Source organism: Orbicella faveolata, unplaced genomic scaffold (genome assembly GCF_042242905.1).
Source record: "Orbicella faveolata isolate gen_17 unplaced genomic scaffold, um_ofav_v1 contig_3, whole genome shotgun sequence".
NCBI lineage: Eukaryota > Metazoa > Cnidaria > Anthozoa > Scleractinia > Merulinidae > Orbicella > Orbicella faveolata.
The window spans coordinates 19,754,779-19,782,761 of NW_028301558.1; the positions used below are offsets into that span (position 1 = coordinate 19,754,779).

The 27,983-nt window shown below is 39.1% G+C and overlaps 4 protein-coding genes across 6 annotated transcripts; 1 reads left to right on the forward strand and 3 right to left on the reverse strand.

The window, feature by feature from the left end:
- LOC149106769 (uncharacterized) lies at positions 1–3,101 on the reverse strand. The gene is made up of 4 exons (XM_089298491.1): positions 3,051–3,101; positions 2,853–2,913; positions 2,465–2,662; positions 1–485 (listed from the first exon to the last, which is right to left on the reverse strand). Exons 1-4 carry the CDS (start codon positions 3,084–3,086, stop codon positions 88–90), a joined length of 693 nt encoding a protein of 230 aa, XP_089154617.1. The 5' UTR covers positions 3,087–3,101; the 3' UTR covers positions 1–87.
- A 2,742-nt stretch (positions 3,102–5,843) lies between these two features.
- Positions 5,844–7,925, reverse strand: LOC149106770 (uncharacterized). Its single transcript, XM_089298492.1, has 2 exons — positions 7,756–7,925; positions 5,844–6,908 (listed from the first exon to the last, which is right to left on the reverse strand). Exons 1-2 carry the CDS (start codon positions 7,922–7,924, stop codon positions 6,520–6,522), a joined length of 558 nt encoding a protein of 185 aa, XP_089154618.1. The 5' UTR covers position 7,925; the 3' UTR covers positions 5,844–6,519.
- Positions 7,926–10,142: 2,217 nt separating this feature from the next.
- LOC110061435 (uncharacterized) lies at positions 10,143–12,400 on the reverse strand. Its single transcript, XM_020768277.2, has 3 exons — positions 12,315–12,400; positions 11,827–12,046; positions 10,143–10,740 (listed from the first exon to the last, which is right to left on the reverse strand). Exons 2-3 carry the CDS (start codon positions 12,023–12,025, stop codon positions 10,250–10,252), a joined length of 690 nt encoding a protein of 229 aa, XP_020623936.2. The 5' UTR covers positions 12,026–12,046; positions 12,315–12,400; the 3' UTR covers positions 10,143–10,249.
- Positions 12,401–18,416: 6,016 nt separating this feature from the next.
- LOC110061537 (uncharacterized) lies at positions 18,417–27,897 on the forward strand. Of its 3 annotated transcripts, none has more exons than XM_089298462.1 (11): positions 18,417–18,714; positions 20,448–20,646; positions 22,601–22,759; positions 23,864–24,149; positions 24,706–24,885; positions 25,016–25,105; positions 25,239–25,328; positions 25,793–25,915; positions 26,047–26,178; positions 26,672–26,788; positions 27,128–27,897. In XM_089298462.1, the coding sequence occupies exons 2-11, from the start codon at positions 20,486–20,488 to the stop codon at positions 27,245–27,247; spliced, it is 1,458 nt and encodes a 485-aa protein (XP_089154588.1). In that variant the 5' UTR covers positions 18,417–18,714; positions 20,448–20,485; the 3' UTR covers positions 27,248–27,897. The 3 variants fall into 3 exon arrangements, with proteins under 3 accessions (XP_089154588.1, XP_020624026.1, XP_020624027.1); XM_020768367.2 differs by lacking the exon at positions 18,417–18,714 and adding an exon at positions 18,774–18,963; XM_020768368.2 differs by lacking the exon at positions 18,417–18,714 and adding an exon at positions 21,479–21,587 and having other exon boundaries at positions 20,506–20,646.
- Positions 27,898–27,983: the final 86 nt, after the last annotated feature.

A 27,983-nucleotide genomic window follows, 5' to 3' on the forward strand; every position in this document is an offset into this window, starting at 1 on the left:
TTTTGATTCCTTTGTTTTATTTATTATGATTTATGATAATTTTGTCATGATACATGATTCCAGCATTTCTTTGAAGAGCGGTCTTGCTTAGAGAAAGTGAAGTCGTTTTTTGCCGTGTCTCCTGCCGTCAGTCTGGATATTTTTGTTGTTGTCGCTGGTTTTCTTATCTTCGGATTTCTCTTTCTTCTGGTCTTCTTCTTTGTTATTTTTCGGTCTGGAGGAATGATCGGAGGCGGCAGATGCTGGGGTGGGGGGAGTCGGGGTGGGATACGGATAGGGATAGGGGGAGGGATACGGGGAGGGATACGGGGAGGGATAGGGGGAGGGATAGGGGGAGGGATACGGTGAGGGATAGGGGGAGGGATACGGGGAGGGATACGGTGAGGGATAGGGAGAGGGATACGGTGAGGGATACGGTGAGGGATAGGGGGAGGGATGAGGGGAACGATTGGGATAGGGTAAAACTACGGAAGCATCGCTTGGTCCTGTGAAAATAAATCAAGAAATGAGAAGGGTTACACTCCTAAAGCACTGACCAAACGGAGTCACAAATGGGCACAACTTTCCTACTTGGGTTCACGCAAGTAGAGCTACTTTCAGTTGATGAACTCTTGAGGAGTCAATGTTTCCGAAATTTAAATGTTTCTATGAACGTGAATGTATATAGAAGAGTAAGTTGGCATTCCAGGAAGTTTTTCAATCCGGACAAGGAAAGGTATATTGTTTTGGTAACTCGCGAGCACTTGCAATTGTACGCAAAGTTGTGACTCCGTTGTACAACAACTAGATTATTTCATGTCTAGTACGTCATTTAAACCTTATTGTTGTAATGCTGTTCATGTCTTTTTGTTTATACTGACACTTGTTATCTTCGAGGATGTTTTTACACCTTCTTAACTTATAGAGATGGGAGGGCTACGAGGTTATCAGTCAATTTGTATTATCATCCGATTGGCCGAGAGCCCACCACGTGACCCGCAAATAACTGCCGACTAATAATGCTCTGCTCATGCGGAATACCGTTTAAATGTGTTTTGCTGCAAACGATATTCTGCTCATGCTTAACTGTAACCATGCTCTTGCCGGAAAAAATGGCGGATCGCTTCCCTGAGCTGTCAGAGAATGATTTAAAAATATGAATACAAAAGTTTGTAAGCTTGGTAATTGCAAAATATCGTGATTTGTTAACTATAGTGTCCTGCAGATCAGTTACTCGCCTCAGCAATTAATTGATCGGCTTGCCACTGACAAGTCACAAATCATAATTTTAACTTTAGCTAAGGTATATTTTATTGTGTAAAAAATAGATACAAGGTAAGATTTGTAAACAAAACAATTACAAGTACCAATGCAGAAAAAAATTCTCCCTAGGAAGAAAGAACCCACACCCCCACCCCTCTCCTCTTGAACTCAAAAATTAAATGCTCCGTCCCCAAATAAATAGAGCAACAATTACAACTTTTGCTGGAGCGGTTATATCTTGTAACTTTGGCTGTTAGCTTTGGTACTGTTTCGCCATTTCGCCTTTTCGTCATTTCGCCATTTCGTCATTTCGCTATTTCGTGTTTTAAACACGCCCTTTTATTGTCATGTTTGCCACCGCAGTTTGCGTGTTATTTCTTACTCCATTATCGTTATCGTTATCATTATCGTTGTTATCGTTATTGTTGTCTTTATTATTATTATTGTTATTATTATTATATTTATTAAACGAGTTAATAAATTTTTAAAGGTTTGAGTACCAATGACGCCGCTCAGAATTATACTGTACAAAATTCGCTAACCTTTGAGACCTTTCCTCGCGCAAGCTAAATTAAAAATCTTCATTTGATTGTCTTTGAAATCGCGCAATTCTGTTTCCTGAAGGCGTTGGACAAATCATGTTATGAGTGGATAACGCGAGTACAACAGATCTCCGCTTATGAAAAACACCCAATTTCCCTTTTCAAAAACAAGATTGTTCTCGATCCACTTAGAAATTGCTCTGATGCAATCCTACAGATGTTTAACAACTCACGAAAATTTAGAGGGATCAATTGTTGCTTTAGAAAATGGCTTAGTAAGGTTTTGTTTTGCCAGACGGGTAGACAGAGATCCTTACAGGTACCACGGAATTTCTTTTAACATGGCTAGTTTCCGTTACTCACCTACTCGTTCAGCCTTGTCGCCGTTTCTAAGCATACAGTGGTAAAAAGAGGTAAAAAGAGTGGTGATCACTTACAACGTGATCTGCATAAGGTCGATTTTTTTTTTGTTCCGGGTTCTCTGAAAAATTGCAAGGTTCTCTGGGTGTGGGGTAACAGTATTATTTTTCCTGGTTAAATAGTAGGATCGCCGAGTCCCTACGCGTTTCAAGCCGGCCGGATTTCATGATCAATTACTTTTCATCTATTTTACCACCAAAGCTTAGAATAATTGACCGCAAATCTGAACCTCGTTCTTAATGGCTTAAGGATTAATTTACCCTCTCCCGAGCCAGACACGCCACTTCCCAAAAAGGTCGAACTAACACCCGAGCCTTCCTCGTGTTCCACTTTGTGATCTTCGCGTTCGTTCTGATAAGGACTGTGATGTCTTGTGTCTTTGTGTTGCTTCTTTGACGCGACAAACGCCAAAAGGCAAGCGATTATCAACAGGGTTAGTGTTCCTCTCATGATTTGCCCTTTACGCCGGTAAACACCGTATAAAAGAAAACCAGACATTGTAAGTAAAATTAAAATTCGTTTTTGGCAATAATAACTCAATATTAACAGAAGATTTCAGCAAAATTATCCAATCTTTAGTAACAATCGCGAGTTAAAGAATACAATTTATAAAGACCAACTCTTAGCACTTTGAATAAATTCTCTCACCTTTTCGAGTTTTCGTCTTTTGCGAGTCTGGCCAGAGAATGTGTGGGCGCAATGCAATTACCTGATTAGTGAAAAAAATCACTAAATTATTTAAAGATACTGTAATACACGTATACGTGCAGCTGATTACGATCTTAAATCCTAGTGGTGAATGAACATGAAATAACCAGGATATTTGGCTGGTCGTGCCTTCATTACCAGTGACGTATTTAAAAATTGACTATGGCAGCACATCTTCTACGCCAGGTTATTTGCTTGTGTGTCTTGTATGATCGGCCCATGCTTTGATACTTAGCCGTATTTTGGCTAGCTGAAATCTCTGTCCTCACTTACATTTCACGACTTGGTTAAGAAAATATGTCATCCATCCTGGGGTCACAATGTTTAATGGTGCGTGACAGCGGTTCGACGTTGGGTCCAGCTGCCAGGGTAAGTGTTATGCCTGTACTGTTTTCTAAGAGTAGCGAACGGTAAATTCGAGACTTCACAAAACGAGGACGTGACTTTCGCTGCCTTGAGAAAGAGATCGAAACTCCGAGATGGCGATGCAAAACAAATTCGCAACCCGAGAAATTTGACTCAAGGTCTGTTGTTGGACGCGTATTATTTGAAGGACCATTCAATTGCTGGTTTTCAGTGCCACGCCATTCAAAATAGATCAAGAAAGAAGGTAAATATGCAAAGAATCTCGCCAAGATTCTGGTCACAGCAATTTTTCTTATGCAAGATATGCGGAGAAATTTATTACTCAAATTTATAGAAATTTGTATGGAGACGCCATGCTGGTGCCCATCCGTATGGGCACCAACATGGCGGCCGGAAACCAACAGAAACATCTGTCACTGAGTTTTGCCACAAAAGCGTGAATTTATCCCTCGAGAAACTCTAAAATAAAATGATACTCTTTCTAAGACATGAACTGTTCAGATATCCAAATTCCCCGAAATAAGTCACTTTTTTAACCATCACGACAGCTCCCTAGGCCGTCAAGTAAAAGCCGCGTCACTCAAAAGCTTAGAAATTCAAGCGTAGTGTATCACAAAACCAAGCACCCATTTGGAGCGAAAATTTGTATGAATATTGGTTTTCAGCTGCTCTTATACATCATTAAAGTAAAATCTCGGGAAGATCAATAGTTTTGCAGTTTGAATTTTAGTGACGTCATGTGAAAACCAGCTATAGGACTACATGCTCTCCAATTTGGAAATAATTGGATGAAAAAAATTCCGAGGACAGCCAAAATTGGACGAGGCCGCAGGCCAAGTCCAATTTGGCTGTCAGAGGAATCTTTTGAATCCAATTATTTCCAAATTGGACAAGCATGTAGTCCTGTTACTTATTAATTTTTTAGCTGGTGAGGTAATACAGCTTCGCAAGGAAAACTACAGTAACTGTCTCTGAAGAAAAACAGACTGGGCCCTCGATCTTCCAAAATTTGGGAAGGCTTCGAAAATATCCGGTGATCTTCGGAGATCGCCGGAGATTGTCACAAGTCTTCGAAAATTCTGGAAAGGGGTCGGAGGATCTTCGGAAATCTTCGGAAGTGTTCGGGCGATCTTCGAAAGTACTCAAGTGATCTTTGGAAATCTTCGGAGATGTTCGGGTGATCTTCGGAAATCTTCGGAAGGTTTCGTGTGGCCTTCGATAATCTTCGGAAGGTTAATAGCCTAATTTCATTGGCTGAGACACCTATTTTTTCCCAAATTGGACAGTTTCTGCGTTTTTACTCAAAGTCCTTATTGAAAACTGTCCAAATTAAATCCCAAATTGGACAGTTTTCAGAAATTAAAGGATAATAGCTGTGCTGACAATACTGGATTAACTGGCTGCTATATAATTATAGTTTCAATTGAGAAGATATATCAAACACTCAAGACAGTGTTTGACCACATTTCCAAACACCTTGAAATTCGTCAAAAAAAACTCCGCTACGCGTCGTATTTTCAACTCTTCTCTGTGTTTGGAAATGTGGTCGAACACGGTCTTCCGTGTTTGATGTAATATATCAACCACGAAAGACCGTGTTATCACCAGATATCTAAACACCACCACGGTATTGATTTCCTTTGTTTAAACTTGGTGGATTATTACTGAGTTTGAGAAATAAAACGTCATTTTGTCACAAATAAAAAACACGATGTATATCCAACAGGCACTAAACGTTATGATCTGCTATCCGATTGCAAATAACTGCCTACAAATGATGGTCTGCTCATGCGTAGTACCGTTTAAATGTGTTTTGCTGCGAATAACATTCTGCTCATGCGTAGCTATAACCACGCTCTCGAGTGAAAAATGGAAGATTGCTTCCCTGAGCTGTCAGAGAGTGATGTAAATATGAAAACAAACTTGGTGATAAAATGATAAAACAATAGGCCATATTCGTATTCCCGGTATTGGACTGGAACTAGCTTGAAACTGAGGCTAATGCAGGGAGTCTCTTCAAATGCAAATTAAATTAATCTCTTTTTTATAATATTCCCCCGCATGAGCCTCTATTGCAAGCTAGCTTCAGTCCAATACCGAGGATACGAATATGGTCTGTTATTGAACTAGTTTATCGCAAAACATCGCGATTTGTCAGTGTCTCGCAATCTCGCAGATTAATCTTTATTTGCCTCAGCCTGAGTCAGCTTCGACAAATAATGGATCTGCTCGCCACTGACAAATCACGATATTTTGCTTAACCTCGTCCAATAATTGGTAATTATAATCAATCAAATATATTCGCTCGCGCGCGGTTGGTCTAAACGAGCCACGTGACTGAATATGGCCCAGCTAAAACTGGGGAGTATGCGAGTGCATGGAAAGATCAAGGCAAGAAAACCTAAGAGAATCCTTGGAAGAACTAGACACCATGTCTAAAAATAAATTAAGAGGGAAAGAGCTACGTGGGGAATTCACTCACTTACCTTGATCATCCCTTGCCTAGTGATATTCCACAACTTTTAACCCGCGTGTGTTGCGAAAGTATATTTGAAGGATAATAAACACAATATGCTCATATATTTGACCTTGGACATTACCTGTTCTTAAAGGTCACAGTTTTCCTCGAGCTACGCTCCGGGACTGAACTGTCATCTCGGAGCAGGTAAAGTCCGCGGACAAATATCCGAGCAATTTTTTTTTTGAGCCAAATGGAGGTTATTGCTTATATTTGACAAATTGGCGTCAGTTTTTCGTGCCTCTATTCCGTTATTGTCATGAATTTCATCATAGCATTGTCAAGACTACTTTGACAATGTTGTGACGAGATTCATTATCAATAACTGGAAAGAGGCATGGAAAACTTACGTCAATTTGTTTTTTACAATTACAAAAAGGCAGAAATTTTAAATGCTTATGTCTGTCTGCTTATTGATAATGAAAATTAACCAATGAACGCGCGAGAATTTCTGCAGTTATTGTAAAGTCCTCATCTTGTTTGGATTTTGTAGTAAAGCTTGTATACAACATTTAATAATATTTTCATCTATGACAAATCAATGCACTGAGGGCTTGTTTTCATTCGCAAGTATTGACATAAAGGCAAAGATGATTTTAAAACTACTTCGTTATTTTTAACACGATGTCATCAATTGCTTTGGCCAGCTTTCAACTTGAGCAAAACAGCCTTGATTCTCGTGAAATGCTGCTTTTCCAGTGAGCATTTACTGTCTTGCCATCGCTAGTTTCTTCGATTTCGATTTCGATTTTTCTTTTTTCCTTTTCTCCTTATCTTTATCTTTTTCTTCTTCTTTATTATTTTTTCGATGACGACGACTGAGGGATACTGTCCAGGATATGGCCATGGGGGAGGATAGGGTCCGGAATTAGGAGGGGGATAGGGCGCGGGATAGCGGGATCCATGTGGTGGGGGATACGGGGAGGGATATGGTGAGGGATACGGTAAGGGATATGGTGAGGGATACGGGGAAGAATTAGGAGATGGATAAGGCCAGGGATACCGGGAAGAGGGGTATGGTGAGGGGTATGGTGAGGGATATTGGGAGGGATAAGGGGAGGGATATGGGGAGGGATACGGTGAGGGATAGCTAAGGCTTGCGTCCTTTCTTCCTGTCAAACAAATTAAGAAGGTTATTAATAAAAAAAGAGTCGAAAATCCTTCGCTGGATTTCGTTGTAATGGCCAGTTTGATGAAAATCTCGTATTTTCGAGTAACTTATCATTCCAAGCCTTCATTTAAAAGCCCGAGAGCGTAAAATTCTTTTTATGACTGTCATAAAAAGAATTTTACGCTCTCGGGCTTTTAAATGAAGGCTTGGAATGATAAGTTACTCGAAAATACGAGATTTGATACAAGTTAATACAAGTTAAAACTTGTCTTAACTGGCGAGTAAACCCCACAAAAATCTCTTGGTAAGTTTATATTTCAACCTCAATACTTGTAAATGCATGCGACTAGGCCAGCTAGAATTGTATCATCCCAAGAATCATTAATATTTAATTCCCCTTCTCCTGTCCTTGTAGAAATCCAAACCAACTTTATTACAATATTTTCCTCCAATTGCTATTTTCTTATTTTTTTTTTATGTACTACTGGTTTAAAGAGTTGGTGACCATGAGGCGTAATACTACAGTAGGTACTATTTTATCGTGTCTTGGACTACGACAGGTCAAACACGCCCCATACTTAATTAGTTTTGAACGTTTTTCACCGGATGGATCTGGCCTGCCTTTTTCTTAGAATTTGTTGGCAAGGGAACGATTTAAAATGTTAATAAGTTGGCTGATCACTTATTCTCGAGCCAGATTCCATCGTCAACTTCATTCCATTTTTTAAGGATTCATTTTAAATTTTAGCAGTTTAAGCGACAGGCTACATCCAACGCTTTGAATACTTGCCGAAAAACGAATTGTCAGTGGTGTAAAATCTTATTACTATATCATTTGACAAGTTTACCTTCTCCAGAACCCGAAGTACCACTCCCCGAATCGAACGAACCTTCTTCGTCTTCTTCGTGAGATTCGTGTTCGTGCGTGACAGGAGCGTGATCTTTAATGTCGTGATTCGACTTGTTCGAGGCAACAAAGGCCAAAAGGTAAGAAACTGTCAGTAATGCTCCCTTCATTATTTAACCTGTATCAAAAAAGACCACAAATCGTTGTCAGTAAAATAAAAAATTTGCTTCATGTTCTACGATTACTTACTACTTAACTTATACGTGAAAAATCTTTTCTTGGAATATAATGTAAAAAAAACATTTTTTTCCATTTTGAAGTATATCTCTCACCTTTTCAAGAGTTCGTCATCTGTGATTCTGACCTGAAAATAACAAGAGAGTTCAAGTAATTTAAAAGGAGAAGTCGCTAAATAATTTATAGGTTATCGGTACGTGCGTGTCGGACTGTTCCAAGCTCAACTCCTATTGGCAAATCAACGTAAAAAAAAGCAAGGTATCTGACTAATGTCGATCGATACCCTCAGTTCTTTATTCCACGACACTTTTAAGAACACAAAGATACAGTACAATGATGATTTTTATAGTACCAGTTTGCTTTATCTTGAAACTCCGGTGACTATCAAATTTTTTGGGAAATCGTGAACAGTTTTTCGCGCCTCCTGTTCAGCCCTCCGTTTTCTCCAAAGATCTTCAAAGCGTACGATCGATTTTTTTTTTCAAAAAGATCTAATATATCACACTATTTTAAAGACCACGAAATTAATCTTTACATAAAATTTGATCAACTCCAACTTGCTAAAGGAAACGTCGAGGTGAACGAGAACCGTTTGGTAACACCGCAGAATCTGAGAAGAAAAGGGGGCTGGATTGAACATACTCTGCGAAACATTACTTGACAGTCCCCCGCTGGGAACCAACAATGGTAAAAGGAAACGAGATTGCCCGGGAAAAACTGGCGACGCGACCGTTTTACTGTGGACCATGGATTATTACTATCCATGGTCCAACTGAAATGGTCGTGGACTCCAGCTTTTCCCGTGCGCTTTCGGCGTAGTGTGGACGGAAAACACTTGATGTGGTTTCGGAATTGAAACGCCGTTTTCATATTTCTCCGACGTCGTGTGGACGAGACCTGATGAACAAATTGAATTGATGGGATCCATTTAAAAGTGTGGAGGTACTTCGACTAAGAACAAGCTCAAGTTTGTCAATGGCGCGCGTTGTCAATATATTATGGTGTGTGTATTCAGGCAAGGAGTCATCAATTTTAATACGAAATTATTTCTTCGCGCAACACTTCATATGACTCAAAGAAGGATATCTCAAGGCAAATTCAAAAGTTCAAGGTGTCGCGCAGTGTTCAAAACTTTCGATAAATAAATTCATGTCGTTTTCAGCCAAACTTAGTGATGAACAATGAAGACCCCACTGAGCCCATGTTTTCACGAGACATGTTTACCTTGGTTTTGCTTTAACTTTACTGAGGTGAAATTTTTAACCGTGTAAACACAGCAGCAAACCTCGGTAAATGGCGGCAAAATCAAAAGTAAGCCAACCTAGGTTTGTCGACAGTTAAACGCCTCATCAGGCATGGTTTAGCTTAGCAACCGACGGTAACCGAGGAAAAGCAGGCGTTGTCGCGATATCTTGGCAGCAAGTGTTCATGCGTGCAGCACGTAAAGAAGAGAAAAATAGACAAAGATTCCTACTAATGTAAGAAGGTTTCAAGTCCACGGGCACTGAAAAAAGCTAAATAAACTCATTGTTAGGCAAAGAAATCCCGGACTGCTGTTTCCCGTTCATCGTCAAGTGCCGTAAGCGTTTCCTTTCTGTTAGAAGTTCAGTAGCTTAGTAGCAGTGTGCAGGCAGGCGCAACTAGAAGAAGAAGACCTACCACAAATAGAGAAAAACAAACATAATTGAGGTCCATGGAGAAGAAAAGCAAATGTTGGAATTTAAAGCGGCCCCGAATAATGCAATGTGGACGGGGCTTCAGTTGGGGTTATAACAAAACATTTAAATGAAATATGCCACCTGGAACTTAAGAAGGTTAACGAAATGTGTGTTGAAACTGAACATGAATACGAACTTTCTTTTTATCTTTTTCAGGCTAAAAGAAGAAAAAAAAACTGAATGACAAAAATTCGCCTTAAGCCAGCATCGCCAATGCAGGCAAACTTAAGTTTGCTAGAATTCTGTTTTGTGGGATGTTTATATAAATTGGGTGAAACTCGGCCTTATGAGCACCCGTTATTGCTACCACCTCATTCTCGAGATCACTTTTCATTGTAAAGCGCTTTAGAATATTTTATAATTTTAGCGCTATATAAATCTATTATTATTACTATTATTATTATTATTATTGACTTTAATTAGATGCTGGAGGTTACCCAAGGAAAATCAATAAACCTTTATTTTGTCAGGGTATTTCTTCAATTTTACAATAAAAACTTTTATCAACGAGAAGGCCCTAAACTTGTTTGACGTTCCTCTTCAGTCATCCTTTTCTTTTTTATCGTGGCTTGTTTTCTTATCATTTGGATTATCTTCGTCCTTCTTCTTCTCCTTTTTCTTCTCTTCCTCCTCTTCTTCCTCCTCTTCCTCTTCTTCTTTCGAGGGCGGTGCGGGTGCGGGTGCGGGTGCGGGGGCGGGGGCGGGTACAGGGGCGGGGGCGGGATGCACGACAGGGTAGGGATAAGGGGAAGGATATGGATAGGGATATGGCAAGGGACCTTGTCCAGGGTATGGGTATGGAGCAGGATATGGTGATGGAGTAGGGTAAGGATATGGAGATGGGGCTGGTGCAGGGAAAGGATATGGTGACGGGGCGGGTGCAACAGGGGTGGAAGGATATGGTGACGGGACGGGTGACGGGGCGGGTGCAACAGGGGGCATAGGATATGGTGCCGGGGCGGGTACAGGGAAACCAACAGACGGGGAAGGATATGGCGACGGGTAGCCAACAACCGAAGCGTCCTTTGCCCCTACCAAACAAATAACGAAGTAAAAAGGTTATTGGTGGTTGTGTAATCACCAAAACAAATTTTTCCTTCCACATCTCTCTTTAGAATGTTTTCCACTCGGCTTCGTCCTTTTTTAAGATGAACGGCCTGGTGGGACTTAAATAAACTTCTACTGTATTACCGTGCAGATTTTTTCTTCTCGTTTTCATTATCACGTAAAAATTTAGTGCAACTTTGGTTTACCAAACTCCAACAGACCGACAGAAATCTTTGTGATCTTGGAGCTGACGATCACCAGGCTATGTTTTATAACGAACCTGAGTATAACGAAATAATTTGAAAGTCAGTGTAACAAAGTACTCCAGGGCTTTGTTTTAGATAACAAATAACTAAAGATAAGAGGACTGATTTGAGTTTGATACACCAAGAGACTTTTTAGCGACGAAATAAATCCTGCTTTGTGATTACGAAAGACATTTTCACGAACGAGCAATCTTGTTACACCTGGGTTTAACGAAAATCCCGCTATATTTAAAAGCGTCATAAGTTAGAAAGACCCTAGCTTATCACTGACTTTATTCTGAAATCCAAAAGGGACTGAAATAATGTGGTGGTCGTATTAATGAAATGACTAAATGGCGGGGTTTCATTGAGGGTATACTTGACCTTTCTACGCGGCGCTAACCTACCTGGTGAAACTCTCCCATGTTATTTTCGTAACCTTTTTTGCTTTCTTGGAAAGAGGGCGTGAAATATTTTTGACCAGAAGTTTATAAAATTGTGTTTTCACTGACTTTTGACGTGAAAGAAAAACCGTGATCTAGTCGACGTGTTTGATAATTACGAGCTGTTAAGTCACTGAAAGATTAAACAGTTTCCGTGGTGAATATCACGCCCTAATTTGTCCGAGTTTTCTTTACTGACCAGGTTCGTGTTAATTCACTCCATGCGATTTCATCATCAACTCCTTGTTACATTTTTTCTTTAGAAAATCTCTTTCTCAGAAGTCTTGCAAGACGTATCTTTCACCTCACTGTACTTCATTGACAAATCGCAAATTTAATTTTCAGTATTTACTGTATTACGTTTAAATTTCAGTTTCCCTACCAGAACCCGAAGCACCACTTCCCGAATCGAACGCACTGCCCTCCTCGTCTTCAGCGTGAGATTCGTGTTCGAGCGAGATGGGAGCGTGATCTTTTGTTCCTTGCTCATAATTCCCCGAGGCTTCAAAGTTTCCTTCAGTCGATGTAATAAGCGCTACCATGGCGAAAAGGCAAGCAGTTAATGCCAGTGTTACCCTCATGACAAATGCTGGACGCGTTCACTGCATTAAATGAAAAGCGGAGATTTTAAGTTAACAGTGAGAATGCCTTTTTCCAAATTTTCAAACCATTACTTAATAACGATTTGATTCTGTTCGAGAGAGAACTTTCTCTTTTCCTTTTTTTGTCGTTGTCACAGACAAAGTTTCTGTATTGTTCAGTTACAAAGTACAGATTCAACATTCAGTTATGGAATAAAATGTAAATATAGTGAAGCTACTGGAATCAGTACTATTATTTTCTTACGACAATTAAGATATCCTCCCTCACCTCCTCGAGGCTCTCTTGCTCACTGTTCGTCACCTGTTGTTTTGACCTGAAAATTTCTTCCTTTTAAGCAACTATAAATCAGAAAAGCTCTTAATTATTGATAGATACTGGATGCGCGTGTCGGATTTTCGTAACCTTGAAAAGTCTGACGTAAAACTATGATCATGATATTTGACTGCGGTCGTTGCACTAGATTCCTTGTTTCCCTTCATAGCACAAACTTGATCGACACTGGTAAATTCACGGGGTGCTTTGGGCATGCGCAGATATGCTAAACTCAGCAGGATTTTTTTGGATCAGGCTAGCAGGTTGGTCAAAACCATTTCTTTATTACAGCTGACAGGGTCATCGAGTCATGACTGCAGTAAGAGTAAAATGTCTGCACGGGATACGGGTTGAAGTTTGTTGCGGGACCCGATAGGGATAGAGGGACATGAGTTGCACGGAAACTTGTTTTTACAAATGCGACACCATCTGACCAGCGTGTCAAGTTTGTTTCAGAGAAAAATCACCCGTTTCCTCTTTATTCGGTAACATGGCACCGCTGAAAACGCCCTTCCCTTATCCATATGCAATCAGAGACTATATATATGACATATATGACAAAAAATTCAATTAGTAAAATATGGGTAGGTAATCGTATGAATGCGAGTGCAAAATTCCAGTTTCGAGTTCGCCATGACCGCTGATTAAAAGCACTGAGAACGCATTTGCACAGGGTTAGCCTCGACCTAAAGTAAAATATTCACAAATTCCAGCGAGAAGATGACCTGTTTACAGCTCTGTGTATTGTTTGATTTTCAAACTTGTGGCACCTTCCCGCCGGTATTTGTGAATATTTTTTTAGTTCGAGGCTAACCCTGTGCAAATGCGTTCTCAGTGCTTTTATTCAGCGGTTATTGCGAACTCTTCAATTCCTATCAAAATTGACAGAACGCGCTGTATTTGACCAGACGTACAACCACATGATGGATCTTGGCCTGTATCCTCCACTCCAGTCTGCATATCGTAAATGTCATAGTACCGAGACTGCGCTCCTAAAAGTCCAGAATGATATACTAATGAATATGAATCGCCAGCACGTGACACTTCTAGTTCTTCTAGATCTCAGTGCGGCTTTCGACACGGTGGACCACAAAATCTTACTTCATCGTCTACAGTCGAGTTTTGGTATCACAGGAACGGCTCTGAAGTGGTTTAAATCTTACCTTTCTGACCGATCGCAAAGCGTCTTTTTAGACGGCTGTCTCTCTGAGAGTTCCAAGCTGCCACATGGGGTTCCTCAAGGCTCATGTCTGGGACCCCTGCTATTTACGATCTATTCTAGCAAGCTATTTGAGGTGATAAAGGATCATCTACCTGTTGCACACGCGTATGCAGATGACACGCAACTCTACTTGTCCTTCAAGCCCGACACCACATCAAGTCAATCTGATGCAATCGAAGCAATGGAACTCTGCATAAAGGCAATCAGAACATGGATGATTATTGACAAGTTAAAGCTAAATGACGACAAAACCGAATTCTTAATAATTGGTACACGACAACAGCTTAGCAAGGTGGACATCGAGAAGTTATCGGTGGGTGATGTGAGTGTTGCCCCTGTTGCTGTTGCAAGAAACCTCGGAACCTGGTTTGATACCAACCTTAGTCTAGTGACACACATTACCAAGACATGTAAAGCTGCTTTTTATCATCTGCATAACATTAGACGTATTAGGAAGTTTCTTACGGTTGAGTCTACCAAGGTGCTAGTGCATGCCTTCATAATGGGACGCATTGATTACTGCAACAGTCTTCTCCATGGTTTACCGACCACTCATATTAATAAGCTACAATGTGTGCAAAACGCAGCTGCTAGGCTAATTTGCTCGACTCCGCGTTTTAGTCGCATTACTCCTGTATTATATTCTTTACATTGGTTACCTGTCAGATCGAGAATTGTTTATAAGATTTTAATAATTACTTTTAAGGCCATACATGGCCAGGCACCGGGCTATATTTGTAATCTTATTCGTGTTAAAAATCCCTCCCGGTATGGTCTACGCTCTAATTCTCAAGTTTTATTGGTACCACAATCCACGAAAACGAGGAAAACACTTGGTGACAGGGCATTTACTGCTGCTGCACCATCACTTTGGAACAAATTGCCGTGTGCAATAACAGAGGAGGACAATTTTAACCATTTTAAGTCCAAACTGAAGACATTTTTATTTAGAAAAGCGTTTGAATAGCTCTTGATGTTTCATATACATTTTTATTAGATCCCTTGTTTTTAATATTTTAATTTTTAGCTCGTTACCTTAGCCTAATGAACATAATTATTGTAAATAATTAGTTTTAAATTAATCACACTATTCATAGCATATCGTTTAATTTATATTACTCATATGGTTTGTTAGGCGCATTTGATCATATTTACATGTTAATTTGCGCCTTAGAAATATTAAATATTATTATTATTATTATTATTATTATTAGCTTGAAACTGGACTATCAAGGATTTACACAACGTGTGATATTTGAAAATTCCGTGAAAATTGAACGAGCCTTTTGGCCAGTGGGAGGCGCGGTGGCCTCATGATTAGTGCGCTCGTCTGCGGATCGAGCGGTCCGGGTTCGAGCCTTGGTCGGGGACATTGTGTTGTGTTCTTGGGCAAGACACTTTACTCTCACAGTGCCTCTCTCCACCCAGGTGTATAAATGAATACCTGCGAACTTAATGCTGGGGTAACCCTGCCATGGACTAGCATCCTATCCAGGCGGGGGGGGGGGGGGGGGGAGTTGAAATACTCTTAGTCGCTTCATGCTACTGAAACTGGGATAAGCTCCGACGTGATGAGCCACTTGGCTTGTATGCAGACTTAACCTTAGGCCAGTGCAATTTGAGAGAATTTTCAAATATCACGAGTAGTGTAAACCCGAGCTTTCATACGATACTCATTTATTTTATGACCGAGAAAGTTACGAAAGAGCGCGCGTTTAATTTGTTCTATATGCAGTGCAAATTAAGAATTAACAATAAATTGGCCTGCTTTCAGCCAATCACAACGAAGTAATTTTATCCGTCACATAATAAACCTTGAAATCACACAAAACTGAAACCACAATCGATCCATTCCTCTGGAGTGAAGGAAAAGACCCAAATGTAATAAAGAAACCCGTAAACTCTGACAGCAAAGTTACCAATAAATCTGCGAAAGGTGATGCTGTAACAAAGAACGAATCAACACCATATTTATCGCTCTCTGGTTGATCATTACGCGAGAAGTAAAAAAGGGTGTGAAAAGTGTAAACTGAGGTGGAAAAGTACTTTTTCTAGAATTGAAGGAATGTGAAGACTGCTTATAGCCGTCTAACTTTGGGAGTTTCTATTTAGAAACGAGATTGTAAGCTCGAGGGTTTCTTTTTATCTCTTTTGGCCGGAAAAGCCTGAAGTCAAGTATCAAACTAAGTTGTGAGAAGCCAACGAAAGAGCTGCAATCTAACTGTTTGAGCTTAACCCCAGTTTCTTAACCCCAGTTTCTATTAATTAAACATTGGATATCTGCAAAACTGATTTTTTTTTCTAGAAAAACCTTCGGCCTCATCAGCTAACGACATCTCATGCAAATTTCGAGCTCACAGTCTAATAGGCCCTTTGCAGCTGGGGTTACGTAAAGGGTAAAGGGTAAAGGTAAACTTTATTTAGCCAGGGTGGCTCATTCAGCGATGACGCTGATATCCAGGGGGGCCCTGGACTAAAAATATAATAATTAAAAATACAAGACATCGTGATAATTTAAAACTACAAGATATAAATTTAAAACTACAAGTAATAATTAAGAGTATAGAGTATAAACAAGCATGCAAGCATGGAAGTACAAGCATACGTGACCAAGGTTTTCCTAGAAAATTTTTATATTATGGACTATAACTTAAAGAATGCCAGGAGTTGAAAGAGCGCATCGAAAATACCAAAATGGCCAAGTTTGAGGCCCCTGGAATTAAAGAGTAAGTTTATACGACAGTTTGAATTTTCGGAAAATTTAGAGGATTTGTATGAAAATTGTTGCTGGTGAACAAGGTCTTGCTCTCCAACAACTTTGTCCATACAAATCTTCTTATTCTTTTAAAAATTCGGACCGTCATAAAATCTCCCTCTTTAATGATAGGGGCCTCAAACTTGGCCATTTTGATATTTTCAACAAGCTTTTTCCATTTCTGGCATTCGTTAAGTTATAGCCCATAATTTTATGAAAATAGGTCACGTGATGGCTCAGCTGCAAAGGGCCTATTGTAATTTGACTCATTAGCATGTGGATATAACAGGATTAGTATCACCCAACTAGTGGACTAATGCAAATCCTTCATTTTCATTGGCCACGCTACTAGAGTATTATTACTAATAGTTCTCGAGTAGCGAAATTGGCGCAATCGAGCGTGACGCTTTCTTCCGTTTTATTCCCAAATAAATGTTTGCATTTGCTAACTTTATTATTGCCTTTTCTGTCCGACTAGTTGGGTGATACTAAAACGATTAGACCCAACGCGTGGAGTTGTGGACCTGTTGCAGGTATTAAGCCGAAAACCGACGGCGCCTGGGGACGAGACTGATTATTGGCTAAGGAAATGAGACATGAGCTGAGAGATCTCACAAATGTTTTTCAACTGTTCGACCTATTGCAAGACGTGCAGAACAGAGGGTACCCTGCGAGCAGAGTTCCCTTCGATCTTCCTTGAAAAGTCGGAAGATCCAAGGACCTCTGCTTGCAGGGTAAACAGAGGGCGGAAGGTGGAGTCGAAAATTAAGACGGATTCCGCTCAAAGTTCGAGCAATACTGAGTGCAAAAATTATTTTCCACAAATCTACTCATAACATGGTAACTTTTAAAACAACTCACTTCAGTTCATTTCTCTAAGTGACCCCGCAATTAAATTATCAGGCAGTCTTGAGAAAGTTAATGTCAAACCTCGTAAGAATACGTAAAGCGTGTGTTGTTGTGTTTTTAACTAACGCAAAACGTCTGTTTTAATTGAAATATGGATCAGTTCAAGTTCAATTTTTCCTCACGGGGTTAACTTTAGAGCTACAATCTCGATAAGTTCTTCTTAACTGTATTCAGAATATTACCATGCCATGAGGTTTCTTTGGTAACTTAATTTTTGCCATTATTGCTCGAATGTTCTGCGGAAATTATTAAAAAAGATAAATATTATGAAAAAGATCAACTGATCACCAGTGGGGTCACCCTTCCTGTTTGTGAAGAGGTCCAAACTGCAGCCGCGCTGATCGTTCTTAACTGCACCGTTCTACACTCAACTTACTGAAATTAAAGTCTGAAAAAAAAAAAAAAAAAAATGAGGGAGGACTGAAGGAAAGAAGGTCATTCTTCCACTTTCGCTCTTGAGGTTTCCGCGCGAGTTTATCAAGTGGTACAATCCAGAATATCATCCGGATTCTATCAATGAAAGTTTAACTCCGTTCACGTGGGTGATTCTTAATTTGCATGGCGAACAACTGCCTCGTCGATCGTCCCCAGTCGCCCGCGCGATAGCAAAAAAATATAATGATTAGCTAGGATGAGGGGCGCAGGGAATCATGGGGAGGAGAGGAAACTCTTTTTCTCCTTCCCATCGCTCCCTGCGCTCGCGTTCTTCACTGGCTACCAGCTCCCGCTCGCGCCATTTTGCTCACTCTCAGTCTCCCAATCGCTCTTTGCGCTAAGAAAAAAATAAGAAAAGTCTGTGGAGGAGGTAGGCGTCCAAAACGCGTTTTACAGACTAAGCTAGACATAGACCAGCAGCGATGCCAGTGCGGTAGGAATTTTATCTGATCCGGGAAATCTCGAAGGTTTTGAACTTACGAAGAATGCGCATTTCAGGGAAATTCTAGCGCTCAATTCGAGCTGAACTTGCCGCTGGTTGCCTTGCGAGGCCTCGGGTGCGAGCCCGACAAGATCTCAAGGGAAATTGCAACAAAAATATTTCACCGAAAACCCGTGCCGAAGACTTGACCGGGATCAAAGTCCGAAGGCAAATCGTTCTATATTCGAGTCTCTTCCCAGTCCCCTACCTCAATTTTACTTTCCTGTTAGTGGCCTGTCGTATTTTGAAGCTTACGTGTAATTAAGTGGTTACGCAGGGGTTTTGGCGGCTCAATGTTCGAGCTTCCAGAGAACACGATGTACCAAATGTCGACAAACGCTCCATAAAACGAACGGTGATCGCTCTTAACAGCAACTTAATCGACGTTTTCGTGATTGCGCTACTGGCCAATATCATAAACTTGAGCGAGCGCATAAATGGTTCCAATTTTGGGAAATGACAAGCTTATTCTCAGTTTTTAAATTTTGCAATTTACGCAAGGAGAAATTGCGAATGTTTTTTCTCCAAATAAAGCTGTAGCAGGATTGTAAAGGTAAACAAAGATATACAACCTCCGTACTACATTTGGCAACGACAAAACAATTTCGCAAAGTTGTCAGCTGATCACGTGCCAATTTAACTCTGTGAAACCACTGGTGCAAAGTAAAACAATAGCAGTTCTCAGGTGATTTTCGATTGGAAGTGGTATTTGTTCGTGTTCTTGCTCATTCTGGTTCTGTATACTTGCGGAACACCAGTAGTTAACGAGTTTTGCTGCATTGAGAGATAAGCGATCAAAACAGTAAGTAACACTCAGTAAATTTGATTCTATTCGTATCGAGCTAATAATTTTTTGGTTTACGTAAGCTGACGATTTTGCTGTTATGTCTCGTCCAATTTTCATGTCGAAGTATTGCAAACAGAAGACTCTTATCTTCGCTGTTTTTCGCCTTCTACATATTTCGGATGAAAAGCCTCTTTACCTTCCTCCAATTCCGGTTTCTTTTGTAACCGAATGTTATTTTCTTGAAATTTTCTTGTGGTCAAAATATTAGACTTCTAACTTAAGCTTATTTTCTTAGATGTCGTCAGAGTGTCTCTCTCTTTCTTGAATTCAGCATAAAAGATGTAGCCTTAAAAACGCATTGTTGTTTTTTTCTTTTAATAGAATAGAATTAGCTTTCCAAAAGAATAAAAGGGAAGGCAATCTGTACAAACAATATACAGTACAGCTTTGTTTGCAACTGGACGGAGAGATTCGAGCACTTACCGGATAATTACAAATTATGGACAGCATTATATTTGCAGTATTATTTCCTTAATTTAGGGGAGGTACATTTACATTCAAGTTGATCCATGTAAATTCTGTGAAAATTGGATTTGATTTCGGAATGAATAATATTGCTTTCAATATTTTTTATTGCCTGTCAAGTAGGTTTCTCTGATCCTCAGTCAGACTCTCCTGAAAAAGTTAAAATTATCCTAGGAGTTGGAATAAGAAATATGAAATGAAAAACCATAACTAAGATGTGCAATATTCTACTCTAATTGTACTTGTCAATTTAATTGACCACAAGGCTGTACTGAGAGAAAATTGCCTGAGGTCTTCAAGGTTGAGCAAGCTTCGCTCATTCTGGATGAAAAACAGCAAGAGTTAACAGCCCTGACTGTGGGCCAATCACAACAAGCAATACAGTACATATATATCTTAACAAGCTCTAAATATATAGGGAGCTAGATGATAAACCCAAAATTATTTCATACTAAGATTAACTGCTCTAGAGATATTTTCAGTGCTTCTGATTGGTTTATACTATTGCGAGGAAATTGTAACCAAATATCAACCAATCATTGACTCTTCCCAGATTTCTGTAGTGTGCAACAGCAGTGATGACATAGGATGTTTTCTTCTTCAGAATGAGTGTATAATGGACGAATGAAGTTTCTTGGGAAAATTTTTTAAGGAAATTTAAATTACAGGTTGGAGTGTTCTACAAGACAAAAGTCTTTGGTGGGCCAGTGGGAATGACTTTTGGGCTAGTACATGTACTATTAATAGTGTAAATTGCCCAAAGGGTAAACCCAAAAAGGTGTTATCTTGGCATCCTGTTTGGCTGATAATCACCTTTCACTCATGTTTATATGCTGCTAGTACTGACTTGGTAAAATCCCATCTTTGCTTATCTTTACAAAGTTACACTGTGTAACATCTCAAGCCAATTTATCTGTTACTAAATGTATACATCTTAATGTATTAACCTTAGCACAAAACTTATCTGTTTTCAGTGGCAGCTCTTGTGGCATCGAATCAGACTCGTGACCAGATGACAGAGTTCTGGAACAAACACTCTATGGCACAGAGTGTTGAGGAGATGATGTTGGACAGTAAAGCTGAAACATTGACACAGGATGAGCATCCTGAAGTTATGGGAATGCTGCCTTGTATCAAAGGAAAAGATGTTTTGGAACTTGGAGCAGGCATTGGGTAAGGAGAACATAACATTTTGACGGTCATTTCAACCATAACTCTTGTAGATCAGATGATCGATCTGTGGCATTCCTGTAATAAAATGTTTGTTGTTTTGGTTTGATGAGATGAAATTTTCAAACTAGTTTGCTTTTTGTTTCTAACTAGTTTAGATTATTCATTTCATTTTTGTTCTGGTGGTATTTCCTTACAGTCATGCATGTTGAAAAAAAAAACACTGATTGCAGCAAAAAAATATTTATTTGCCATTCTGAGGGAAAAGTAACTTTTTATCCACCATATATAGGGAGGAAAAAAATTCATAGTTCATTATATACTGTCTTTAATCCAATTTTTACAAACCAAGTAACCCAGCCCTAATATACCATTTAATTTCAAAGGTTTGTCTCTCTCTTCTCGAATGGACCCTCACAATTGAAAAGAATTAAATGTCGTTGTTACTGTGTACTTAATTTTTGTTGTGTGGGACAGAGGTTGACTGTATGGTTGAATGTATTGGACTTTGAATTCATAGCACTGGGATTCAAACCCTGAGCATTGTATTTGTGTTAGTTCATGTGTTTGACACTCTTACAATGCTTCTCTTCACTACGACATATTGAATAATATATCTAGGTGGTAGCAAATCATTGTCAAGGGGTAACCTGACTTAATGAAAGATACACTGTAGACTGTATGGTGTATGACTTGTGATATACTCGCTGGATTCTCAGCCAAAGGAAGAATACAAACTGCTTACCTCTCGTGATACAAAAATTTAGCTTAGCTCTAGAGCTTTACTTACCTGGCATTGCCTGTCATTGTGTTTCATCTTGTATCATTATTTTAGAAAGTGTCAGATCCACTATGTGTGAGAGGAGCCTCTTGAAAACCACCTTTGGTGAGTGAGGCTACCCCTCTGTGCTCAGAATCAGTAGTACTTGACTGTTTGATGGCAGGTAAATATGTCCACAGTACTGGTATCGTCGCATTCATGATGATTTCTATAGTTACTTGAGTTTATAATGGTCTATAGCTGCATGTTTTTCTGGATTACATAGCTTATAACTGCATCTTTGCCCATGTGTTGGCACACTGTAGCTAATAACGTGATATGTATTACTAAAAGTAAGATATTAGGTGTAAAATTTAAGGATAAAAATTAGCAAGAAAATAAAATAAATGTAACATATTGGACAGACATGTTTCATTGCCTTACAATACAAAGACAGTTTGAATTTTTTATTTTGTCACGTGGAAAATTTCATGACAACATCGAAAATATCAAGTTAAGCTGTTCTCAATTAAGTAAATTTATTAGCCATTTTAAGTTTTTCTACAATGCATGGATAATAAGTAACAAAATATAATATGATGTAGATACTACTATTTATTACAAAGAATATGTTATAATATTAATATTTAATTAAGCTATAATCACTACCTACAATTAATGACTTTACCTACAGAAAGAAAAAGAATTCAGACAAATTCTGTGTTATTAATTATGGTGAAAAAGCATGCTCATATTTGTGGGTCATATTTTCTCAAGTTCAAAGCCATAAAAGGAAAGCACATGTATTCTTCCTTGAGGAATACTAATGAAGCATTGATTGAACTGCTGGCATTACTGTTCATTATCACAGATAAATTATATAATAAGCCAAATTATTCTGACTTGTATTTTAACCAGTTCTCACTTATGACCTGTTGGAGGACAGATGCGTAGATGCCATCATTAACATTTTTTTTTTTGGTTTCTTTATTATATGAAACAAGGATATTCCCTGTTGCATTTCGTTTGTTCAGTAATAGATCTTTCACAGACGATGTCAAAATTTGTTATTATAAGAACATCCGTGGCAGACTTGCCTAATGGTTGGTGTGCTATTACTAAGCAAATGCACTGCATCAGGGAAACTATTTCTTAATTTGATAATCATTCTTTGACTCTTGTACTTTTTTTTAACAGGCGCTTTACAGGAGATATAGCTAAGGACGCTCGTCATGTCACTGCTGTTGATTTCATGCAGTCCTTCACAGACAAGAACAAGGAAGTGAATGGAGCAAAGTTCAACAACATAGATTTTGTCTGTGCTGATGTCACTAAACTTGAGCAGCCTCATGGAAGGTAAATTTACTTAAATATGTCGCAAGTCAGACTAAGAGTAAAATTAATTTACCCGTGCCATGAGACTTATGGCAGTCAACTATTTGCAGACTAGTGAACATTAGGTAGGTCTAGGTAGGTAGGTTGTGGATTTCTGCTAGCCTCTTTGGCTAGTGAAAAACCGCTTATTAAGTCTTGCAGTGTTGAATGAAATTTAATTTGGCATAGTTGTCATTTATGACATCATTGTAAATGTAACAATTGATTGAATTCAACCCCCTCACTACTAGAATGCCTCCCAAAAATAGTGTATTCCTGTGAAAAATTGTGACTGAGATCACAGTGAGTTTTTTGGCGGCAAAAATTTTGATATCTCGGTGAGATCTCAGTAGCCAAAAACTTGCCACAAATTTCACCAAGAGGTATTGCCACTCTCAGCAAGGTAGGCAGTTTCAGCAAGATCTCTGTGAGATTCTTGCAAATGTCAGCAAGATAAATATGGTGGTGAGATCCTGCCATTCTTGTTTGTGTCCATATAAATCTTGGCAAGATGTAGGCAATCTTGGTAAGATGTTTGTGTCTTTCCAAATTTCAGCGAGATCTCAGTCAGAGATCTTACTGAGATTTAGAAAGACACATACATACATAAATACTTTATTTCCTCTTAAATTTTAAGTGGCTAAAATTAGCTAATATCTTTGATAATGTAAATATAACAAAATACAATACTTAAATACAATAAATATGCTGAAAATAATGATAGAGCTGAACTATGTACATAATATAACTAGAAACAAGTTGCAACCCTGTCATATTGTAATATCTCTCATTTAAAGTCCACAAAAGTAGAAGTTCTAAGCGCATGAAGATCTTGGCAAAACTTCAATGCGAGATCTCACCATTCTCAGCGAAATGTAGGATATCTTGCCATGCCCAGATCTTGGCAAAACTTTTGCACAGGTTGGCTTGTTAAAAACTATTGAATGTTTTCATCAGCAAAATTTGGCAGGCCTCTACGCAGATGATAGAGGGACCTTAATTTCATATTGTAATGGAGATCTGATTCATGATTGAGTTTCTTTTTACAAGATTTCAATGTTGCCATGCATGTTGCATCCATTTTAGCTATGATGTTATCTTCTCCAACTGGCTCCTCATGTACCTGTCAGATGAAGAACTCGAAAAGCTGGCCATGAACATGCTCCAGTGGTTGAGGGACGATGGATATCTGTTCTTCCGTGAGTCATGCTATCATTCTTCAGGAGATATGAAAAACTCTGAAAACCCAACTGTGTACAGAACACCTCAGATGTACACAGATCTCTTCTCTGCTGTCAAAAAACAACTTCCTAATGGTGATAATTCAGCATTTGAAGTGGTGACTAAACGTTCAGTGGAGGCATATGCTAAGGTGCATAGTTAACTAACAGCAACGTTGAGACCCAGAAAATAAATATCCATTCCCACCCCAAGGAAGATTATTGGAAATTTTAAGAGGGAGTCGGGGGTTTCAGAAGCCAAAATTTTCAAAGGAAAGTATGAAGCTAAACTTGTCTGGCATTTCCAGAGGAATGCTGGAGGGGTCAAAGCAGAAATCTTCTGTTGGAAGGTGTGGATCTTTGTTTGGGTCAACACAAAATAAACGTGTGAAGGTACTCCAATTCAGCTGAATGACATCAAATTATGCTTTTAATGTGATCATGATTAGAAAAATTGTACATTTTAATGGATGGATGGGATATATGGGTGACTGAAAGCTTAATGTATCAGATTTTTGTCCTGTGAGCATGGAGTCTATTAGGGAAAAGTCTGCATTGGGAAATGTAAGGAAATTTCTAAGTCAAACTGCTCTCTATAACAACCATTTTGCCACATCTATCCTGAGCGTGTTTGGTGTCTCAAAAGGTAGTTAGACAATGTAAAGAAAGGCGTCGTGTGTTTGAGTTGATTTGTATTTTGCATGACAGCACAAGCAAAACAAGCATCAGTTTTCTTGGTTGTGGAAGAAGGTATCTTTTAAGAATGGAAGCAAAGGGACCTTGCAAGAATTTCTTGATAACAACCAGTACAACAAGTCAGGCATCCTCATGTATGAAAGAGTATTTGGTCAAGGCTTTGTAAGTCCTGGAGGAATGACAACAACAAAGGTATCAATTTGTGGAAATCTTTCAAAGGTTTTCAATGACTTTTTTTCTTTTGCCTTCTTTTCTACCTGGTAATTCTTGTAAACTGAAATGAGCAAACTGATTAAATTGTTTTATTGTTTGATGCATTTAGGAATTTGTTGGGCAACTAAACCTACAGAGAGATCAGGAAGTGTTGGATGTTGGGTGTGGCATAGGCGGGAGTGCTTTCTACATGGCCAATGTAAGTACTGTCTCGGTATAGTCACACCAAGCCAAATTGAACAGTGTTTTCTTGCGTTGTCTTGTAATAAAGTAACTATATTACCGACACTGCAACTGTTGGTGACATTTGAATTTCCTTTTTCCTGTTTTAGACATACCATGCTCATGTTCTTGGCCTTGATCTGTCCACAAATATGATCAACTTTGCACTTCAAGCATATGAAAACTCGAAAAGCAGTCAGGTTTGTTGATTTTTATTTCGTCTGAATAATACTTGGCCATAAAGAAATTTGTGTGGTGAAAATTTGACACCCTTCATGCGCACAACCATCCATTCAAGAACAGTTGCTTTGCTGCCTTGCACCTTAAAATGACACACAGCCAGGCACGGTAAGCAAGGAACTGCACAATGAGTCGTGGGGTGCCCCTGATAAAAGTATGAGGCTCTCCCACTGAGGCATGTGACTGGCAATTCTGCTGAGAGGCATTGCCTCAAGATTTACTTTGCCTAAATTACATATAACCACATAATTTGTTGCAGTTCAATTTCCTGCAAGATCATTCTTAAGTCTTTTGTTTCTCAGGAAATTATGCAGTTCCTTTGGCCCATAGAGTTCTGTAATGCTTTGAGGTAGTTAAAATTATTTTGTAGTATTTATCATTTATTGTTCTCTCAAAATTATTTCTTTCCTCTCGTTGTCAACAGGTGCAATTTGAAGTGAGTGATGCCACCAAACGGGAATTCCCTGCTGAAAGGTTTGACGCAGTTTACAGCAGAGAAACAATTCTTCATATAGAGGACAAAAAAGCCCTTTTCCAGAAGATTCTGGTAAGTTTCACGGACAGACATTTGGCATTTGGTTCATTGTTTGTAAACTAGTCTTGAATATCAGTCTCCCATACTTTATCATACCTTTACAATTACCAACAACTTAAAAGTATTCATATTTTCAATGTCAGAGGTGGCTCAAGCCTGGAGGACAGTTACTGATAACAGACTACTGTTGTAGTCCTGGCAAACACTCGGAGCAGTTTAAAAAGTACCTGCAAGAACGCCAATATTTCTTGATTGATGTCAAAAGCTATGGACAGGTGAGCTGATAATCATATATTCCTATGAGTACAACTGTGTAGCCAAGCTTGCATTTTGCAGCAAAGTGAGAGATAATTCCAAATGAATTTCATATTATTTTCAAAGCTGGGTAAACCTGCAATGACTCATACTCTTCCCTTGACATACTGCAATGATTCATCCCTCCTGATGGCCCTCCTAATAACCTTGTCTTTCTAATTAGCACTTCCCCTTGAGTACTGTTTTTAATGACCTACTCCAATAAGCACCCCCATAGCTAAAGAAAATTATGAAGTCTGCTTTCTCATATGAACCTCACTGAACATAATCTTAAAGTATCTCCTTTTTTCATTAAAGCATTGTAAAAACCGACAGATGTACAGGTATATATGTTCAAACCCTCCCTGTCTAAAGTAGCTTTTCACCCTAGTTGCTAGTTAAAACTGAATTATTACTGTAAAACTGGATGTTATGTTTCAGAAAAGTAATTTACGTTTTTGATTCAATGTACAGATTTTGCAAGAAGTTGGTTTTGAGGCAGTAACAGCTGAAGATAGAACGGCACAGTTTGGGCAGATCATAGAGAGTGAACTGAAGAACTTTGAGCAATCTAAAGACAAGTTTGTAAAGGTAAGCTGATCATTACTTTTGTTCTTTGGAATTAAGCAAGGACATGGCTTAATGTATGAACCCCATGTATGTGAACATGGATGTTATTTATGTATCCAATGTGAGTACCTTATGATAGTGGGCAGGGCAGTTACTTGAAAAGGTTGCAAATGGTGCAAGGGGAAAGGGAGGGAAGTGAACTTCTGAGACAACGGGAAGCAGGGGAAAAGACAAACTAAGCAGAAAGAGGAATATCTGCCCCCCACCCTTTTATCTTGCCTGCCCCACCCTTTCATCGAGTCCTTTGAATCTGTTTAATTTACAACTTATTTATGTTTTTTTTTTAAATTTACAATTCAGGATTTCTCCAGCGAGGACTACAGTTCAATAGTGAGTAGCTGGACAAACAAACTGTCCAGGTGTAGAGGTGGTGAACAGACTTGGGGAGTATTCTACGCCAGGAAACCAGTCAGCTCATAACAAGAGCCTCTTGTGCTGGTATTTCCAAGTAACAAGCTCCACTCCTGCATGATGGTGCATCGCATTGTTAATTTTGTACAATGTACTGCAGCTGTGATGTTCTTTTTTGTAATAACAACAGCATCAAGGCCGAGGAGTTCGCTAAACATATGCCAAGTCTCGTGTACTCTTAACAGATGCTCTATTGAAGAACAATTTGCATTACCCAGAAACATTGAATGAGGTTGATTATTTAGGAGAGCAATAAGGTGCAAACAAGTGACGAAAGTTGGTTTAAATTAAGCCAAGAAAATGAAACAATGATAAATTCCAATATCTCACATCCCATTTTACAGTAAACTGCATAAAGAGGGTTTTTCAAGGATAGACAGACTGAAAAAACTTCTGTAAACCTTGTTTTGATATTATTTATAGCGGATTAAGAGTCGACCTTTGCAGACAAATTTCAGAAAAATATTTTTATACTAAGTACAGATAAGAAGCGCATTTCACTGGTAGGTGGTCAAGTCCTAGAGTTTTTAATATAAAGCACTTTTCCATATCCTTTTAGTTGTTGTTGCTATTTCAATGTGAACACAAGCTTTAGAGTGATTGTATATCCAAGCAAAGAAAATTGTAAAATAAATATGTATTCGGTTTGAGTGCTTCAATGCTGGTTGACTTTCTCCTGACCTGAATACCGTAAACTGCCGCTTATAAGCCCTCCCCCCCACTTATAAGCCCTCCCCCCTACTTA